Genomic DNA, 21,274 nt, shown 5'->3' with positions numbered 1-21,274 from the left:
TAGATGTGTGGTGTGGATGTGTGTGGATGTCACCCCCTCGCAGGACAATCAATTGATAAAAAAAAGCGTAGCTCCTGGCAGGACAATTGAACGATTTGACGATTGGAAGGGCGGGCAGAATATCCCCGCTTAGGGCGCATTAGTTATTGTTTGGACCCGGGCAAACCGCAAATTGCTGGAACTGCTCGAACTGCCCCCGGAATGGACATAAAAAATATATAAAGGACAAGTGGCAAAGCGACAGGGAGTCAATAATTCATAGATCTATTTCCTAATTGACAACTGTGTGTGGCGAATTGAGCGGGGAGAGGTCCTGTAATTGAGGATGATGTCTTCGATTAAAGTCAGACATTTGGTGGCTACAAAAATAAGTAAAGAAAATGATTATAGTTTTAAGATAAATTTAATTTTGCTATTTGAATCAGAACTTAGTTTTGTGGATTTTTAGTTTGTAAGGGGAGGGAATGCAAAAATAAATAAATATGTGAAAAAAAAGTTCGCTTGACCGAAAACTTGTGCATTTTCGATTTCAACTTTTTCCCCCGAGTGTCCTGGGGCAAAGAAGTCCCCTGTTTTTTTTGTTTGTCTTTTTTTTTTTTTAACTTCCTCTAACAAACCATTCTGGTCAATCAAGTCCTGTCGATGGAATCGAAAACAAAAGTCTAACTGCCTTCGGGGCGCTTAAGTTCAGCTGGTCTGGTCTGGGTGTTCCACTTCTTGTTGGTTGTTCGGTTGTTCGGTTGTACTCGTACTGGTGTTGCTAATTTCTGGGCCAGATAAGCCATGACAACCGCAGATACTATATGTTACATATATGCATGTATGTATGTATATGTGTGAATGTGGCGAAGGCAAAAAGCAGCAGCCGAATTAATTGCACAGCTACTGGAATTTATGGTCATGCACACACAATCAATCCACCACCGAAGCCCAAACCCAAACTCAAGGCAAAACCAAAACCCAAACCCAAACCGAAAACCGAAAACCAAAAGAACCAGAAGCGAAATCCTGAATCTCCTTCTCACACCCACATATGCAAATATTAGTGCGGGAAAGAAAAGGGGGCGGTTGTTGGGCTATTTTTATTGTTGTTCCCCGGCATTTGGCAAATAAATTAAAGTGCACACAGATTGGCATTCGCGGCGTGAGTCTCATGGCATATTTGCTTATCTGGCCATATGTAAATAGGGGATTTTCACAGTTACACTGCGAGCAATTAATGAAGCGGGCCAGTTAGCCAGTAAACTAACCAACAAGATTTATGAACTAAACAAATACTTTGGTGCTTTGTATATCCCACAGATTCCGACTCCACAGAGAACGATGCCGGGGCCACACAGGACATCCTCACGTGCGGCGCCTGCCAGAAGGCGTTCGCCCTCTCGGACATTGTCAAGTTCATCCAGCACAAGGTGCTGCAGTGCAACAAGGAGAACTACGGCCAGTGCGCCACCCAGAATCCGCAGATGGACCGCGATGCGGAGGAGGGTCGTCCGCTCAGCCTCGTCAATCGCCGCCCCTCGATCTCCGCCCCCATTTCCGGTCGCAAGTCCGCCCCAGCCTCGGCGGCAGCGGCGGTCGCCGCGGCAGCGGCAGCAGCAGCAGCGGCGGCGGCAGCAGCGGCAGCGTCGGCCGGCAGCACGGCCAGCGGATCGAGGATACACACACCACCACCGAGTCCGGCGGACCTGCTGGCCGACGGAGCCAGCAGTACGCCCAAGCGCTTAGTAGACGGTGAGTTAGCTTTTATTTTTGTTTAAAAACAAATATACATATTTAAAACTAGCCATAGTCAAAACAAATTAAATTCTTAACACTTAAAACTAGCCCTTTTTCTGACAATTACAAACTTCTGAAAGTGCATTTGAGACAATTAGTCGTTATAAATTATTATTTAAATATATAAAGACAACAGCCAAAACTGTAGTCTAACTCATTGGCTTAGAATAATATATATGAATACGAAAGTCATATTAAGTTTAGTTATATCAAGTGGAAACAAAATAAAGACAGCTATATTAAATGCTATTAAAAAAATTAAAATAAAAACTCCTTTTATTTTATAAATCAATTTGTTTAGTAATTATTATAAATTTATCATCTACATTGATATAGTACAATATACAATCTTAAAGGTGCTATAAGAAATACAAAAATAAAAAAAATCACTTATAGGGTTGTATTTCAAATAAATAGTGACCTAAAGAGATACAGAAATAAGAAATATATTTAATTGGGCTTATAAGCTTTAACATGTTTTAAACTTGATTTAAAAGGGGATCAAATAAAATGAATAAAAATATGAATAAAGCACGTTTAATACAACATTTTGAGTTGGAACTGAAAACTGTTTTATAGCCTCTTTAAGCCTTTTTCTGTCTGTGTATTAATGTCCTGACCAATTAATTCCCCTCCCCCCAGAAAACGACAATACAACGCCCAAGGACAGTGAGACGGGCGCCACCACCCTCGATTCGAATGCCGCCCCCTCCAGTCCGGCGGCCATTGAGCGCCAGTCCTCGGGCGACAGCAGTTGCGAAATGGAGGAGCAGGATCGGCAGGATCGGCAGGATGGGGTGGATCGGCAGGCCAAGGTCAAGCAAGAGCCGTTCGAGGAGGAGGGCGCCAATCACCAGCAGATGGCGCAGGAGCATGACGGCGAGCAGGAGGAGGAGGAGGAGGAGGAGGAGCGCTCACTGGCCAAGCGGCCCAAAATGGAGCTGGTCGATGCCGAGGCCAACACAGTCCACACAGGTGAGTTTCAGCGTCCACCCCCCTTAAGTCCCAGCCTGTGTGCCAAAGTCCCTTTCTGGCCCCCTTCTTCTGCGCTGCCCAAAAAATAGCTGGGCGCATATTTGGGTGGCAAAATTAAAATTCCCTCCAAAGCAGCGTTGAATAAAAAATGTGTTTGATGTGATGATCGGGCCGCGGGCCCTCGGCGATAAGCTGCAGCTGCATTAAAAATCCAAAAAACCCAAAGAAAAAACGTGCACAACAACAATAATCATACGGGGCAAAAAGCGCGGACACTGCGGGTTGTGGACTACGGCATACGTACTGTGGACTATGGACTATGGGTTATGGACTTTGGACTTCAAAGCGCAGCACTCAGTGCTGATAAACTGCAGTGGCAGGACGAAAAAGGACACTCGGACAGCGCGCGCGACAATCGAAGCCCCGGCTCTCTGCCCTTTGACTTTGACATTTCAATGCAAATGATGATGAAAAGCCAAAGACAGCAATACAAAATACAAAACCAAAGAGCAGAAAAGTAGAAAAAAGCTGAAAAAGCAGAAAAAGCTGCAAAAAGCAGTGGCAGCAGGACTATGGCAACGGTTTAAGGGTAACCAAAACGCAGGCAGGACAATAAAGCTCTGAAGCTGCCCTCGAGGGTAATTTGAATGCCTCAAAAACAGCTAAGGAATGCCAAAGGGGGTGAAAGGCCACTTGACTGGACAAAGGACATCGCACTGGACTTGACACACGCACAAAAGCTGGCCAAAAGCAAGGGGTATAATAATAATGAAAATAAGGGCATACAAATTCCTGACAATTTGAATTTGCTAAAAGAGGTGCCTGTTGTTTTCCAGAGAGGTCAGTCAATCGCATAGGTAGAAAAACAAAACAAAACAAAAACAAAAACATCGCGAAGGTCGCGTGTCAGTCGAAAAGCGATTGACTTACAACATCAAATTGGCCTTAAAAATGTTATATCGGGATGCTGAGATACAGATATGCATATATATATATATATATATATTTAGGAAATCACAAGGGGGAGATACAAGCTACACATACGCCATTTAACCCTTGAACTTTTGCGCTTTTGACACGAACAACGAACAACAAAAGTCACTGACAATACGGTAAAAAGTTGTTTGACTCTGACAATGCCAACTGACAAGACGCAGATACACAGATACGCGACCAGAGCTACAGATACAGTTACAGATACAGATACAGATAGAGATACAAATACAGATAGAAATACAAATACAGATAGAGATACAAATACAGATACAGATACATCGCAAAGAGCTGCGTTAATTACGCATTGTTCTGTCTTTTTTCCCCTGTTTTTTTTTTTTTTTTTGCTCTGCTCTGTACTCTACTTCAGTGGGCTGTCCAACCTAACTCCTTCCTTTCGGGGCCATTGTTGGCCATTTGGTAATTATAAATACGCCATGGCAACCGGCAACCAGCAACCAGTGCTGAATAAAAGAAAGCCAACTGTCAACAAAATGGATATTTGTTGCAAAAATGTGAATGCAACATGTCCTTGCCATGGGACGACTTTTCACCTGTCAACGCAGCCGTGTCAATTATCAATTTCCAGGCTCAGCATGTCGCGACCGCAGCGACAATGAAACCCCATCAGCAGGGCCAAGGGTTAAGGACCAAGGGTTAAGGGCCAAGGGTTAAGGGTCAGTGGGCGGTGTATGGTGTATGGTGTGGGGTTTTGGGCTCAGACCGCAATTATTGTCTCATGCTGGCACTAAGCCAAACAACAAGAAACAAAAAAAAAAATATAGAAGAGTGTAAAAAACTCCCCACTCGAAGCGGTCGAATGGTCGAAATCAATGGCTAATGCCTTGGGTTCATGCAATTCCACGTCCTGCGCAAAGGATTAGATGTCCTTTGTGCGGAAAATGCCGGAAAAGGATACAGACTGGCTTAGCATGCTGCCAGTTGGCGAAGCTGCAACAATTATCCCATTACGCGCGCAACCCTTTCAATCCATTTCTCGCCACCCGCTGGCATCGCTCATACGCACTGTGTGACGACTGCACTTCCTGGCGGTCAATTTGCCATTTCCGGTGCCAGCACATCCGCTTCTTGTCTTTGAGCAGTGCAGTGAGCAAAAATAAATGTATAAATCATGAATATAATTTACTTATGTATAACATTCAATCCTTTGAAAATAAAATATTCTAAATAGATTAATCCTATTTTTTTTTCTTCTTTTTAAAAACAAATAATATTTAAATGAATTTTTTTTTTGCCACTGAAACAACAGCAGCTGATAGAAAAGAAAATTTCGTACATGACATGAATATATTTTTATTACGAATATTTCACAGCCTAATAGGCATTTTCCTAGTTTAAAAAAAATGTTTTAATTAGACCTTTTCCCAGTTTTTTCTTTGTACTGAAGAGTAAATAATATTTAAATTTATTTGCCGTGTCGGAACTTCCCGCATTCGACAGCTGACAGAATCAGAACGTGCCAAGCCCGCGCCTTTTGTGTTTTACCCGCCACCCGTTCGCTTCTCTTCTCGTTTTTTTTTTATCTTAATAATTATTTTGAAGCGCGTGCGCATCGCGAGCTGCGATCAAGGATCAGACAAATAATGCCCGATGTTTTTCGACAACTTTTACCTCTTTTTTTATGAACTATATATAGTTTGAGGATCGTGCGCACAACCCTTTCGGTTTCGGCACCACAGAGCTCAAGGGTTGCTCCTTCTGCTTTTCCGTTGCGGGGATGAGGCATTGAAAACGTATTATCTGTCAGATTCATTTGCATTTCCTGTGGCATGCGGGCCGGCGATCCCTGATCTCCAGCATACAGGATCCCCTGAACCCCTGATCCCCTGAACCCCTAAACCCCTGAACTCCATGAAATCATGTTCAACACGACTCACCTTTGACAGCGCCAGGAAGCTGTTTCATTTTCAGTTTCCCCCTGCCCACAAGTTTAATGTGGATTCTCATAAAAATTGACAAAAAAAAAATAGACAAAAAAGGAAAAGTGTGGAGAATGCGTGTCCTGTGTCTCGTGCCCTTCCATTTCCATTCTTTTTTATGGATAATTTTTGGGAAATTTTCATCTCGTGCGTTTTAAAGGCGTCATTTAAATGCAGGCAGCGTCCACATCACGGGGGTAGTTTGGATTCGGTTCCTTTAGCATAGTTTCCATTTCGATGGCATTAACACCTTGTTGTCCTCGGTGGCGACATGTGGCCAGTTTATGCCTTCTTCGCCTTGGCTTTCAATTTTTATTTATTACAAATTTTCGTTTTAGTGGCGAGGCAAAAAAAAAAATATATATATATATATATATACGAAAACGAAAAGTGTCTTCTTTGCACATTTTTCATAAAATTTTCAATTTTACATCTGTTGCGCGGGGCGGCACATGTGTCGCAGGACTTACAGGACTCACAGGAGTCGCAGGACGCAGGACGCAGGACATTCGGTGGGTGGTTTTTAGGGCTGCCATTTCCGCCACGGCAAATTAACAAATGTCGCGACAAAACCGCAACAAACTAAAGGACACACATGTGTGCGAATGTGTGTGTTTTAGCATGGGGCAATATCCTTCGCTATATTGGCAATCTCCGTCCGCGTTTTCATGCGTGTCCTGGCGCATTTTGGCATGCCAACCGCGCTGCAAAATCAATAAATAAATAAATACTGGCTAGGATCCGCGGTGCTTCTGCCTCTCCCTCTCTCTCGCTTTCCTCCGGAAAATGCTCATTAATAATTAATAACAAAATTGCCAGGCGACCAGAGTTTACACGGGCCAAATTTTAGCTAAGCTGGTAATGCAATTTATAGCTTTAAGTGCTGCTGCACTGCTGGGTCTGAAATTGAAGAGTTCAGTTAAAAGGATCGACTGAGACTTAAATGAGAGCCTTTAGAGTGAAAACAAACAGTTCAAGCCTCATGGAAGAAGTAATAAGAAAAAAAAATATATACAAAAATATAATTTTAAATTTTAAAAGCTTTAAATGAAATTCAATATGAAATAATTGGGTAACTAATTAAATTATTATGCTTAGCAATATTAAAGAGCTTTAAATATTTAAGAAATTAATTTGTATGGCTAATTGCTTTTGCCTGCAACCTTTTATGGAAAATAAAGAAAAATTTAATATATTATTGGATTAAAAAGCTTAAAATTAAATGCAGTCTTAATTTGTTGGGTAAATAGTAGTTTCATAATTGGTTAAAATGTCTTATTAAATTATTACAATTTTAATTATGTTTAGCAATATTAAAGAGCATAAAATATTTACGAAATTAATTTGGTTTTTTTGGCCTGCAAGCTATTAAATTTTCCATATGCTAACCGTGATGTCCTCTTCTGATAACTATGTCCCAGAATATCTTGACTTGGCCTTGCATTTTCCGCTTACTAAACGTGATATGTATCCTCTTGTTTTTGCAGAGCCCAGCAACTACACTTGCTCCACGTGCAAAACCCGCTACACCTCCGCCTGGCGCCTCATCCAGCACGTCCAGCATTCGCACGGCGTGAAGATCTACGTGGAGAGTCCCGGCGGAGCACTGGGTGGTGCCACATTAACGGTGGCCACGCCCGCCGCCCTCAACAGCAGTGCTCTGGCCTTGGCCGCCGCCGCAGCAGCCGCCGCTTCAGCCGCTTCCGCATCCGCATCCGCTTCCGGTTTGGCCAGTCCGCAGCCAGCGAATTCGGCCAGCCCAAACTCGATCGTTAAGCGAAGCAGTCCGGTGGCCATGCTCTCCACCTCGGTGGGCTCCAGTTGCTCCAGCAACTCGCTGGCGAACACCAGCGGTGGCAGCATCAGCAACACCAGCAGCATTGGCTCACCCCAACAGCAGCAGCAGCAGCAGCAACAGCAGCAGCAGCAGCAACAGTTGCAGCTGCAACAACAGCAGCAACAGCAACGTGTGCACCAGCAACAGCGTGAGAATCTGGCCTCGGCCATGGCCGCTGGCATGCGCCATCATCCGCTGCTGCCGCCGCCGGAGGCCATGCACGCCAATCCCTTCCAGCTGCTGCGCATGCCCCTGCCGCCGGCGCTGGCCCAGGCCGGCAATGTAGTTCCTACGGTGGCGCCGCTCTTCGGCCGCCCCTCGCCCGCCGACCACTATCGCATGGAGCAGCTGGTCAGCGAGCAGTTCCGCCACCACGGCTTCAGCCTGGCCGCCGCCGCAGCCGCTGCCCAAGCGCAATTCAATGCCAACGGTCAGGTGGTGGTCGGGCCAACCGGCGCATCCGTGGAGCCACGTCCGCCCTCCTCCAGCAGCAGTGGCAGCCAGAGGGGCTCCGTGCCTCCGGCCGCCCTGCCGCCACCATCTCTAAGCTCCCAGCAGCAGCAGCAACAGCAGCAGCAACAGCAATCTGTGCAACAGCAACAGACCGCACAGCAGCAACAGAATTCACAGCAGCAACAGCAGTCACAGCAGCAGCAGCAGCAGCAATCCCAACAGACCTCCCAGCAGCAGCAGCAGCAGCAGCAGCATCCATCCCAGCTGAGCGCCGGTTTGGTGGGCGGAGCTGGTGGCTCGCTGAAACTAGAGCCCCAGCAGATGGATTTTTACTCGCAGCGATTGCGTCAGCTTGCGGGCACAACAAGCCCTGGAGCTGGCAGCACTGTTAACTCGAGCTCGCCGAGTCCACGACAGAAGCAATCGCCGCATTTCGCGAGCCCCTCGCCCTCCCAGCAGCAGCAACAGCAACAGCAGCAGCAGCAGCAGCAACATCAGCAGCAACAGCAGCAACATCAGCAGCTGCAGCAGCAACAGCGACCCCATTCCCTGACTCCGCCCGAGAAAATGGGCGAGGGCAGCTCGGAGAATGGCAGCCTGGGCCTGATCCTTGCCAGCACTCCGCGCTCGGCCAGCACGCCGCCCTCGAAGACGGGCGATGTGTGCCTGCAGGAGCCGAGCAACTGCTACGCCTGCAGCTACTGCGACAAGAAGTTCCGCTTCGAGAACAACCTGATCATCCACCAGCGGACGCACACCGGCGAGAAGCCGTACAAGTGCACGGCCTGCGATTTCGAGTGCTCGCACATCCAGAAGCTGATGAAGCATATGCGGGTGCATCGCAGTCCGGCGGATGAGCAGGACAACCAGGATAACCAGGACGATGGCAGCAATGCCGATTCGCTGGAAACAAACGAGGCGGACAACGATGACGATCCCAATCCCGATGAGTCGGAGGAGGAGATGGGCGATGGCGATGGCGACAATGATGGCGACCTAGATGGCGAGGACGAGGACGAGGATGAGCTGGACGAGTGCGAGGACATGGACTACAAGGCGGAGGACCTGAGTGTGAGCAACCGCATCGATGGCAAGAGCCAGAGTCCCAAGACGACCAGTTCGGGTGCCACTTCGCTGGTGGGCGAACTGATGGACAAGTTCGGCCTCTCGAACATTGCCCAGTACAGTGAGGCCTACAAGCAGGCGCTGCAGGAATCGGGTCGCAAGGAGGCGGCTGCCGCCGCAGCAGCAGCCGCCGCCGCCGCAGCGGATAACAATAATCGCGGCGGAGGCGGAGGTGCTGGAGCCGGTGACAAGTTGAATGGCCTGCCGGTGGCTGCACTGCGTCTGCGGGATGAGTTCGCCAAGAACTGCAACATGTTCCAGCCACAGCCGCAGGATGGTGGTGCCCCCTCGCAGGTGCCCCTGTTCAATCCCTTCCCCAATCCCTTCGAGCTGAGCAAGCGCATGAAGATGGACGGCGGCGACTGGTGGGGCATGTCCCAGGCCCTGCACCGCAACGAGGCGCTCTTCGAGAACCTCAAGCTCAAGCCGCTGGGCCTGGGCGGTGCCAACTCGCTGATCCAGGGGCCGCTCCTCAAGAAGGAGAGCCGGCAGCGCAACGACACCTGCGAGTTCTGCGGCAAGGTGTTCAAGAACTGCTCCAACCTGACCGTTCACCGGCGCAGCCACACCGGCGAGAAGCCCTACAAGTGCGAGCTCTGCTCCTATGCCTGCGCCCAGAGCTCCAAGCTGACGCGGCACATGAAGACGCACGGCCGGACGGGCAAGGATGTGTACCGTTGCCGCTTCTGCGACATGCCCTTCAGCGTGCCCTCGACACTGGAGAAGCACATGCGCAAGTGTGTGGTCAACCAGGGCAAGGCGGCAGCGGCCGCCAATGCTGTGGCCGCTGCCCAGGCGGCCCAGGCCGCAGCTCAGCACATTCAGGCGGCCGCCCAACAGGCCCAGGCGGTCCAGGCTCAGGCGGTCCAGGCCCAGGCGGCGCAGGCCCAGCAGCAGCAGCAGCAGCAACTGTCGCCCATGGGCGTGGTCGGCTATCCGCCGCAGTTTGTGGGCGGACACAATCTCTCACTGCCGGGCAGCGTGAGCGGCGACAATGACTCCAATGCCTCATCCAGTCTGACCGGCGTCCATCCCATTTCTCTCAAAGAGGAGGCATGACTTTTCAGTGGCTTTCCCGTGCCGCTGGCGCCACCACCGCCACTGCAGCAGCAGCAGCAGCAGCAGCAACAGCAGACCAGTCGCAGTCGCATCATGTCGCGCATCTTCTAAAGATACCAGCCCAAGTCCCCTGTAAATATGACTTTTTTGAAAAAAGCCACACCCCATCCCCCAACCCGCCCCCCCCATTCAGCTCCTTCCAGGCGACGAAAAAAAACGACCAGAGGCATTTAATACCAAAGCAATAACCGTTATGTAATATAATTTTAAAGATTCGAACCTTTTTTTTGTTTATATAAAACTGAAAACTGACACACACACACAACAAACACATTTTTTTCCAACATTTTTTTTCGTGCTTGTAATTTATATAAATATAAATATAGAATATAAATATACGTAAATGTAATAATATAATCGCTTAGAGAGTAATTGTGTGGACACACATTTTCCAGTGTATTTCCTAGGCCTAAGTAAATCGACAAAAAACAAAAAAACACAAAAGGATTTGTATAATATGAAAAAAGAGAAGAACCTACTACAACTAAAAACGTAAACGAAAAAAAAAACAAAAAAATATGATAAAATTTTGCTCCCAGCGAGCCACAAAAATAAGCAAAATTATACTCTAAACTTAAACGCATTACTATATGAATATTATCGATATGGGCGAGTGAATGAATATTTTTTTCATCGATGTACATTTTTTAGTAAATCTAGATCCCTAGCACTAAAGACGAACACTTGTAAAAATCCTAACTCTAATTATAATTATCGTATATGTATTCGTTTCATTCGATATCCCCCTTGATTTATTTCCCCTCCTTCTCTATTTTTTTTTTTTTTCCTAGACATAATTCTATTATTAAATGTAATTTAAATGAAAGAAAAACGAAAAATAATCAAATTTTTTTACATACATAAATAAATATAAATGTAAAACACAAATTTTTTTTAAACAATTTTAGTCTAAGCTGAAAAGGAAAATCATGCATAAAAGTTGAGGCAGAAGGCAAATTGAGAAAAGACGAAGATGCAAATTTGTACGTAAAACTTCAAGTGAAATATAAGAAAGCAATTAACGAGAAAATACCGAAACAACAACAACAAACAAACAAAACGACAAAAAAAACTAGATTTAGAAGACTGAAGAACTGAGAACGAAATTTGTTTTCTTGCTATTTAACAAAAAAAAAAGAAAAAAGACAGAAGACATAAGACATAAGGAAAAAGACGAAAGAGAGCTGGAAAACGGACAATGAAAAGGACGAAAGGGAAGAAAGGACACGAGAGAGTGCATTTTTTTATAAATTGTTTTTTTGCTGTTGATTTTCGTTATTTGATTGAAACTAAAACAAAGATTGAGATCCAGAATTTTGATTAATATTTAATTGTTTGTTTTGTAGTAAAAATACATTTTTGTGAGCAAAATTCAAAGGCGCAACATTAGTTTAAACCTTGTATTGTTTCCATGCCCCCAAAATCCCACCTGGAAATCCCCCTACTAAAGCAGTTATTTCCCAAATTGCCTTATTACGGGTGATTTCCTCCGGTTTTATCGACGAAGTTTACCGTGCATAATTTATGGAATTCGACATGTACTAAATTTAAGAATGAAAGGTTTTAATGCATTGTGTTTCACGTATATAGAACATATATATAAACCGAAAACTGAATAAACAAAAATCCATGAAAATTAAAAAAAAAAACCCGCACACGAGTTATGTTTTATTTGGCAATTTTTTTTGCTTACCAATTTACAACATTCATTTCTTCCACCAAACGCAGAGAGCAGAGGCGAACGGAAACCGAAACGAAACGAAGCAAACTAAAACTATCATTAAATCTTAGAAAATTAATTGTAGCTATAAAAACAAAAGAAAACTTTATACTAAACACAAATAAACCAGAGACAATGTCTCTCATTTGGCCGAGAGCAATAGCAAGGATGTGGCGGATTCAGAAAACAAAAAAAAAAAAAAAAAAAAAAAAAAATATTTTTCAAATGTGTGTAATTTTTTGAAAGTAACAATAACGAAAATACGAAACGAAAACAAAAACCAAAACAACAACAAAAAACAACAAATTTAAAAATTAATAATTAAAAGATAGTTGTCTGTGTTACGAAAATACAAAAATATAAAAATACAATTGAAAAACTGTAAGAGAGCGAGAGCGACTTTTATTTGCCATAAAGGATTTTTATAGCAGCATGCGGAGCCTACAACATCGTGCAGCCCAAAAGTAGGCAGCCATAAAATTCGGAAACGATCGTGCGGTGCAAAAGCGTAGCGTGCATTTGAGGGCAGGCGATAGCAGCCACCAGGTGTCGCTCCACATTTCCGCTTGCCGAATGGGGAGGAGAAAAGGAAGGAAAATGTGAGCAAATGGTTAGCAAGTGAGAACAATCGAGAGAGCGACCCCCATTGGCCGTCCACCACCCCCCCCGTGACCACTCGACCAGCTGGTGACCAATCCAAGCGCCACTGGCCGCCCCAATTGTCATGTGCGGAAACTTCAATTGGCATCTGGCAACTGGAAAACCAACCGAACCTCACACATGCGACGCCGACAGCGCGGTCGCCGTCGCTGTCGACTGCGGCAGCGACTTCTGAAACCATCCCCGCACCACTCCCCACCACCCACTAACCACTTACCACCCCAACAACGCCCACTGGCCAGTTCGAACATGTTCGCTGTCGAACATGTTCGACGGCTTCAGCTCTCTGGTGGTTGCAAACGGACATCGAACTGCTTGAGGGAAAATCCCTGCTTGGATATTTGTTACTCATTTTATGATAATATATCAAATAATTAAATTACTGAACGCAAATATCAAAGAAAATGATAAATTGTTAAGGACTTTTCCAGTAAAGACAGGAAAACTAGAACCAACTACTGTTTAAACACTTACATATATGTTTTAGAGGTGAGATTTTACCTTGAATCAGCAGGAAAATTAAAGGTTTAGATTATTTATTTATTTATAAATTTGCATATCATTGAATACACTACATATTCGAGTTATCAGCTCTCTATGTGAATTACTGCAAAATATATATATATAATAAAAGTTCATTATTTAAGTAAATGGTTTCTTTAAATACAGAGTGATAAATTACTGTTATATATAACGATAAGAAAATAATCGTTTTTTTTAATTTGAAATGTTCAAGATAGAAAATATATAATTCAACTATTAGATTTTGCTATACAACTTGTGAAAATAAACATTTATTTAACTTTATTAATCCCAAAGTAACAAATTGAACATTCAGGTATGTCTTTTGATTTTTTTTTCGTTCAGTTACTACTTTTTATTTTTGATTTTTTTTGCTTTTCTTAATTACTCAAATTAATTTCTTAATTATGAGCACATCACTTAGTCAGGCAAGATTTTCGTATAGCGTTTTGGGTATAGGAACCATATTAGTCTTTTCCTTATTATGTCAATAAGAAATTCTTAATTTTCGTTACGTTATATATCCTCCAGACCGGACCACATATATTCACGCTATATGCCTAATAGTCTCCATCGGACTGCTCTTTGCCGGATAAGTGGCGTGCCGCGGTTGAAGGTGGGCAATTAATAACAGGGCCCTGCCGAATGTGTGGACCCCACTTGGCGCGCATTATTCATTCTCCATTTGCATGGTGTCCTTTGGTCCTTGGTCCTTGGTTTTGGTTTTGGTCCACCCCAGCCCCTCTTCCACGACCCCCTCCTGCTCCCCAAAAACTCGAAGCGGATACAAGGACTGCGATTCGGTCTGTGGCTTTACTTTCAGGATGGGGAAGTGGAGAAGGGGGGGCAAAGGACATGGGGAATATAAAGCTGGAAGGATGTGTAGGCGACATTTGTTCGTGCAGCGACTAATTCAAGTATGTGTGTATTATACACATGGCGGGTGGCTCTCGCTATAAGGGTGAAACTTTTACAGTTAGCTGGCAGAGATTCTTTTCCGATGATAAATTAATTTATTATGTTCGAATTGAAGCACTCGCTTTTTGCCAGCTACCAATGTGAGCGGATGTACCGTGTATCTGTGTCTGTGACCGGAGTCTGCCAGGATGTGCCTCTATATATATATATATACGGGTTTGGCTGTATGGCTTTATGGCTGTGTGTGTGTGTATGTGTGTGTGTGCCTTTCAACCCCATCGAGTGTGCACAATTACAAAAACAACTATAGGAATAATGAACAACACCATCTGACCACTTGAATAATTTCAAAGTGGCGGGCGAAATAGGAAGGGGCTCTCTCCCTTTTCTGCCGGGTGATGTTTTAATTGAAACCCTGGCCTGGCCTGGCTTGGCCTTGCAAGAATGGCTGCCACAGTCCACACAGCCCACACAGCCCACAGCCCCGAAAGCCGGCCAAAAACCACCCACAACCACCCAGCGAACAGGACTCTGTTTTTACTTTACCGTTAAGCAAATATGGCGTTGTTCACGGGGCACTACGCAGATCTTGCGAGATCCCCGAGCCCCAGACCCATATATATATATATATACATATATATAAGGTACAACTTTTACACTTCTTTACGCTTTGTTTTTTATCATTTAGACGGTTCTCTTGTTTTTTTTTTTATTCGTTAGCAAAACAATAAAAAGGCTCCGTCTCTGTTTCTGGCTTCCCAATGCCAATGGAATGATACCACAAACTTCTCGCACAGACGCGATTCGTTGGGTAGGGAAGCGAGGGGGTTTTGGTCAGAGGGGGACGGGGGGAACTCAGAGGCGGAGGGGCGGAATGAGTGGGTGTCTCACCCGGAAAGCAAAGAAAGTCAAAGAACAAATGTCTATGGCTCCAAAGTCAGAACACATTCATATTCGCCGGCTACTAAATAAGCGACTGGTAAACAAGGCTGTACCCTGTAACAACTATAAACGAAGAGAAATCTCTGAAAATAGGAATTTTTCACTGGACTTTATTTTGCTAAATAACAATATATAAAAACAATCTACAAAATGAGATTTAATAAAAATGTTCTATGAAGATACTTTGGCTTGCACATATAAGAACATATATCTCTAATAATCTTTGCTTTCAATTTCTTATTCCTTTTATCAATACTAGTGAAGTTACCCATTTCAAAAATGTTTGAAAACTGTCTTCGATAAAAAAAGAAATCAAACCTCATAACTCTTTCATTTTGAATCATAACTTTATCAAATTAAATCTATTTTTAAGTTGTGGTTTAATTTACTAATAGGCTACATTAAAATGTACGAACTTTATTAGTATTAATTACTTCAAAAAGTCCCCCAAAGCTTTCTAGGCCCATATAAAGGCTAATTGAGGTACAACTTTAAAGTAAATGTGTGTTTCTCTGTTGTCTATATCATCTGTAACTAGCAGACTTAAAATATACATTTCCAACCAATTATATTTCAATTTTGGAAGTCCCCAAAAGAGAATTGGAAAAGAGATTTGTATATATAATTCAGCTAAACCAATACACCCCGTATTACAGGGTATGGGGACAAACCGTAAAGGATGCACGCGCATTGCCACCACAAGCAAAAGGCAACCGAAAACGGGAACGAAAACCGAAACTGAATCCGAATCCAAATCTGAATCTGAAGCGCACACTACCATTCCATTTGTTTCGTTGCCTTTCCGCGGCTCCATTCTGCACAGTAAACAAATGGTGCAAATATAATATTTAAGATACAACACTGATATATTAGGTTATTGTTGCGAGATTTTGTTTTAAGAAAGTACTCGATATGCAATGTGGTGTCTTCCGAGGTGCCAAAATTAAATACCCCATCTGCTTATATGATACAGGCCAAATATTTAGCTGAAAGCAAAAAAATTAAAAAATTTATTAAAATAGAAAGTAAGCCTAGGAAAATGTCAAAAATTATCAACATTTCGTAGCTTTAAAAAATTCGGTTTTTGGGAGTTTTATTTCCAAGCCAAATTAACAATTTTCAACCAATAAAAAAGGTTGTAAGGCATTGTGTAGTAAATACGTTCAAAATTACTCCGTTTTATTAATTTATTGTTGAGTTTTGAAGTCAGCAGATTTTGAAATATATAGTTTCGAGAAAAACGCATTTAAAGTTTGAAATGGGTGGCTTATACCTGGGAGCGGTTGCGTTTTTTCTTTTGGAAAGTGTATCGAATAAGTCGAACAAAATAAAAGTATTAATTATCTTCATTGTTTAAGCAACATTGTATCGTATATATATATATATATCATGCTTTTTTATTCAGAGTGTGTTACTTTAGCTTGGGCAGTGGGCAATGGAACCCCCTTTGGGCTCACTCTCCTCGCAGGACCTCTCGCACACATGAGCACATTATGTACCCGTGCACATGCATGTGTGAGTGAGTGTCCTGGCGCTGGATATCGTGCTCTAGAGACCAAATGGAAACTTAAGCCTTTCTTTTGTGCCAGCTAAGGACTCTCATACTGTCCATGAACCTTTGTGGCATAATAATGGGGGAGAGGGGTTTGTGGGGGTGTGAGAGATGGGAACAGTAGGGGAGGGGGAGTGCGGGAACGAATGGTCGAGGTCCTTTCAATGCATCCTTTTTGGTGCGAGCGAATTTTGTGCGGTGGAAAGTAGCGTTGTGGGTGTATGTGTGTGTGTGTGTTTGTATGTGTGTGTGGAGTGCAAGTGCACATTGTCTTTTCATGTGCCAGTATGTGTGTGAGAGTGTGCGAGTGTGTGGACACACGGCAGGACACCAGGCACGCTCGCTCGCGCACTCGCTGGTTCGTTAATAAGAGCCCCAAAGCGCAGCTCCGGCGGCATTCCCCAAAGTCCTGAGGGGGCAGCTCCATCCTGCCCTGGTTAACACCCTCCTCTCCCCCTGGGGATGCACTGCCACGCCCCCCTGCGACCACCACCACCTCTGCAGGCGCTGGCTAACTTGCGCCACTGCCCACACACACTCACACACAGCTGCACGGAAAAAAGAATGTTGCAGAGCCTCGAACTTAATTAATAAATCAATGCCATAAATATTATTAAACTTTAAAACTATTTACTATTACTTAAAAATCCCCAACGTTTCCTATATTTTAAAATTTTCAAAATCGTTTAAGTAGGTTGTTTTTAAAAAATATTTGTTGGATATTTTTCATACAATAATTTTAATAAGAGTACAGGACTTTGTATTAATTAATGTATTTAATTAACATATTTGTAAATACTTTAATATTTAATCTATTGTAAGTATTAAGAATATATCCTTTGCTGTTAATTTTAAAAATATTTAAATCATTTATATATTAAAAAAAAAATAAGCAAAATTATATCCCATTATAATAAAAAATTGAACTTTATTATTACATTTTCTGTAATAAAATGTTTTAATAAAATCTCAACGATTTTGTGAATAAATAAGCTTTTAATAATACAAATCTTTATTTTTTATTTTGTGTCAATATGTAGCATTTGCTCTAGAACTTAAACTACAAAAACATTTATAAAGTTTCTTAATTAGTTTTAGCTGGCAGATGGTTGAACTTAATAAGCTAAATTGCGGGAGGTCAAACATTCCACGATCGGAGAGCTTTTTTTGTTGGCTTTCATTGATTTAATTTAATTTAATTAAATTTGAATTTAAGCTTGTTTTTATTTATTTGCATCGTATATTGAATATACATTTTATGTTTTATAGTTCCCTAACAAAGTTTATGTTCATGTAAGTTATAAAAGGTATTATTGCTTAAACCTTGTTTTCTTAAGGTGTAAAAAAAAAAACCAAGAGCTCTAGAGTGAGTGTAGAAAAAAGAGAAATAATGAATAAAAGAATCATTAAGCCGGCGTGTGTGCGTGTGTGTGTGTGTGTGTTAGCGCGGGGAGTGGGGTAACAGGAAAACCCCATGGAAAACCTGGCCAGTGGAGAGTGCAACTTTTCCGACCTGCCCCGCGTTGCCCGGTCTATTCTCCTCTTGCATGGCTGACATTCAATGACTTCTCTAACTTTTCACTGGGTTGTTTGCATTCTTTTACCACCCTTTTACCCTCTCCTCCTCTCCCCTCATCACTGTGTCCCCACGCCCCCCGCCCCTTCGCACTCCCTCGGTGTTTTTGTTGTTCGTGGGACTCTTTCAAACAAAAAAGCGAATGCGAATGCAATCCCGAGTTGGCTTTGGCTTTGTTGTCCGCCCATTTTCCCGCTTCTCTTATTTGGAAAATCCATTTGTCCACCTGGCCCACACACACACACACACACACACTAACACACCTTCAAGCCAACAAACACACACACCTGTGCAAACACCTGGACCAAACTTTGTTGCACAATTACAGAGCTGAAAACGCGGAGATAGATGGGTAGGCAAATTAAAAAAAAGGAAAATATATATGTATAAGCTATGTAAATAAACTAGAAAATAAAAGCAAGTGTTATCGTGGAAATGGTGGAAAAAATACACATTTTAAAGGCCCTGGCTGTTTAATTAAACTCTAATTGCGTGATTAGTGAGAATTTAGATGGTGCGTGCCTATGACACTTGCCCTAGGTAAAAATACAATCCCACTCACCCCTTTTTGGGGACTCGGTACTTGAGCACATGCTGAAATTTTTATGACCACAAAAGAGTTGCATTGCACTGAGATAGCTACTATTTACTTATTTCCATAGAAAGCATTTGTATTTTAGCTAAACCTATATATTATATAATCTTAAATTAAAGTATATCATTATATATTTATTTAACTATAATTGAAGGTTTAAATTGTGGGTCCAATGTAGTTCTTACACTGCCTTGAGTATTTGTATCGGTTAACAAACCACTACAATTTGTAAAACATTATTAAATTATAATACAAAATTTCCAAGTATTTAAAATTTAAAAATTATAGTCTTAAATTGTATCAAATAAACATACAAGCCTATTTTTACGATGAATTTTATATGTATAATATTATTTTGGTTACTTTTTATAATTAGTAAAGCTTCCTTAAAAGGAAATACAAAAGTTTTTCCCCTGTGCACAATTTGCATGGCATCACGATTTTGACTCTCACCTGACTGAAAAATCAACCCGAAAATGGGGCACTAATTAAATTCCACACTCGACTAACCCCTTGAAGTTTTTCTGAATCTGAATCCGAATCTGATGATCATGATGATGCTGTGCGCATATCTCTCTAAATTGCACGGCCAAAGGTCAACAAGTCGGTCCTGCGAAATCCCCTGAAAATGATGTCGAAAAATAACTAGTTTTCCAGCTCATTTCGAGAGTGATCTGTGGCCCAGCTTCCGAGATCAGTGGGGTTAATTGGTCTGACCTCTGACCCAGCAGCTTCCCCCTTTTTTTCGGCGAGATGAGGATGCTACATGCTATAGGGAAAAAAATAACCAGAAAATAGCTACAAAAATCTGCCACTTTCCCCATTAAAAGCCAGAGTACATTCAAATGAGCCACAGCAGCAACCCCTGGATGAAGGACCAAAAGGACCAGAAGGACCTACATAGACCGGTTCTCTGCTGCGGTTGGATGCCTTTTTGTGCTAATGTCGCACTATTTATTAGCCTTAGGATTAATAAATTTTATTTGGTCACCGTCTTAATGAAATCAGCAAGGCAAAAAGGGGGGATTTTTGCGGATTTCGGATTTCGGAAGCCATTTCAATCTGCTTTTTTGGGCTGCCCAGGGGGCATACATATATGCCCCATGTGTCTCCCGTTTGTTTGTATTCCTCACGCAATCGCACTGCCCTGAGATATTGTGTCTTCACACACACACACCTATTAATGCACACACTCCGGCAAGCCACACACCCACACACAGTGGCACTGGCAGCATGTCCTTCAAAGGGGGTCCTTTTGGGACATTATGGTCGACTAAAGAGTAATAGCTATTTTGTGATTATAAACTTTGTATATTAATTGCTTTTTTAATATTCTTAAAATAAAAATTAAACTTAAAACAGTTTTTCTAAATTTTCAAGAATTTATATTCATTTATTTAGAAATTCCTTAGACTGTAGTTGTTAAAAGTTTTGTTCAAATTCGGTTGGAATAAGTTGGTAGTCAACATTTTAAATATATGAATTCAAGTTTAAAACTCAATTGTTAAGTAATAAATTTATAAAATTGTTCTGACACTTTATTAAACTTAAAATTGTATGCTTACTCTACAGTTTAACAACAACATTCGCTCTATTGGAGTTCAATTCTATTCTATCATTGATGTAAGAATGCTGAGTTAAGAATAATATATGTGTTTTTGGTTTAATTATCATGCTATTATTTGAAAACATTTAATATTATATTACTGTTAAAATTAATTAACTTGCCCATGGAATTTTTTTGTTGTTTTATTAAATTTGTTTAAAATTGTAATATAGCAAAATATGTTGCCTTTATTTTTTTTCAAGTATTTGTATATATTTATTACATCCAAGGGAGTCCAAGGGGGTCAAAGCCATGGCCCCTTTGCATGCGCCCCTGTCCACACACACACACACCCACACTCTCACACACTTACATAGGAAAAGAGCTCAGAAGTTGCCAATTTGCCTTTTTGAATTTACGCATAGCTAAAAGTATCCTTTCGGTAACCACAAATATTTACCCAGCTCAAGGCTCAGGTCCTGCGGTTGCCTCTCCGCCAACCAGACGCGAATGCGGATGTGGATGTGGATGCGGATGCGGATGTGGAGATGTCCTGTTCCCTGGCCTCCGGGCAACATGCAACTTGCCCGCCGGCTGGGCTGCCTGGTAATTTTCAAAATCTGTCGGACCATCATTTTCAATCTCTCCCCCGGCGAACAGGCCAGAACTTATTTTTCCATCACCAAGTTTTTGGACCAATGCTCATATTTACACATCCTTGCTATCCTTTCGTGTGTGTCTTTGAGTGTGTGTGTGTGTGTGTGAGTGTGTGTGTGTGTGGAAGGGACTTTTGAAATGAGATTAAAAACGGCAAATTCCTGGCTGAGGGCTGCCGGCTCCTGGCTAAGAGTAATGAATGCGGTTTCTGCCCAAGTCAAATTTTAGAAAGTGTTTTATTTGACTAGGTCTGCGATGCGCCCCTCGGCACAAGCACACACACACACACACACACTAACTCACACTCACCAACACAGCCAGACGAACCGCACACTCTCAAACCAAAAACCCTTACATATATATGC

The 21,274-nt window shown here is 42.6% G+C and overlaps 1 protein-coding gene across 3 annotated transcripts in view; it reads left to right on the top strand.

Moving 5' to 3' along the window:
- Nucleotides 1–10,494, top strand: part of LOC108138505 (AF4/FMR2 family member lilli) — a 49,446-nt gene extending 38,952 nt beyond the window's left edge. For all 3 annotated transcript variants that reach the window (XM_017260741.2, XM_017260739.2, XM_017260740.2), the window contains 3 exons: nt 1,303–1,734; nt 2,422–2,754; nt 7,175–10,494. In XM_017260741.2, coding sequence (XP_017116230.1) covers nt 1,303–1,734; nt 2,422–2,754; nt 7,175–10,161 — 3,752 coding nt within the window. In that variant the 3' untranslated portion in view covers nt 10,162–10,494. The remainder of the gene's footprint in view (nt 1–1,302; nt 1,735–2,421; nt 2,755–7,174) is intronic.
- Nucleotides 10,495–21,274: the final 10,780 nt, after the last annotated feature.

The sequence above is a fragment of the Drosophila elegans genome, unplaced genomic scaffold (assembly GCF_018152505.1).
Source record: "Drosophila elegans isolate 14027-0461.03 unplaced genomic scaffold, ASM1815250v1 contig_149, whole genome shotgun sequence".
Classification (NCBI taxonomy): Eukaryota; Metazoa; Arthropoda; class Insecta; order Diptera; family Drosophilidae; genus Drosophila; species Drosophila elegans.
The sequence above is the reverse complement of the archived record's forward strand: the minus strand, read 5'-3'. Positions and strand labels throughout refer to the sequence as shown.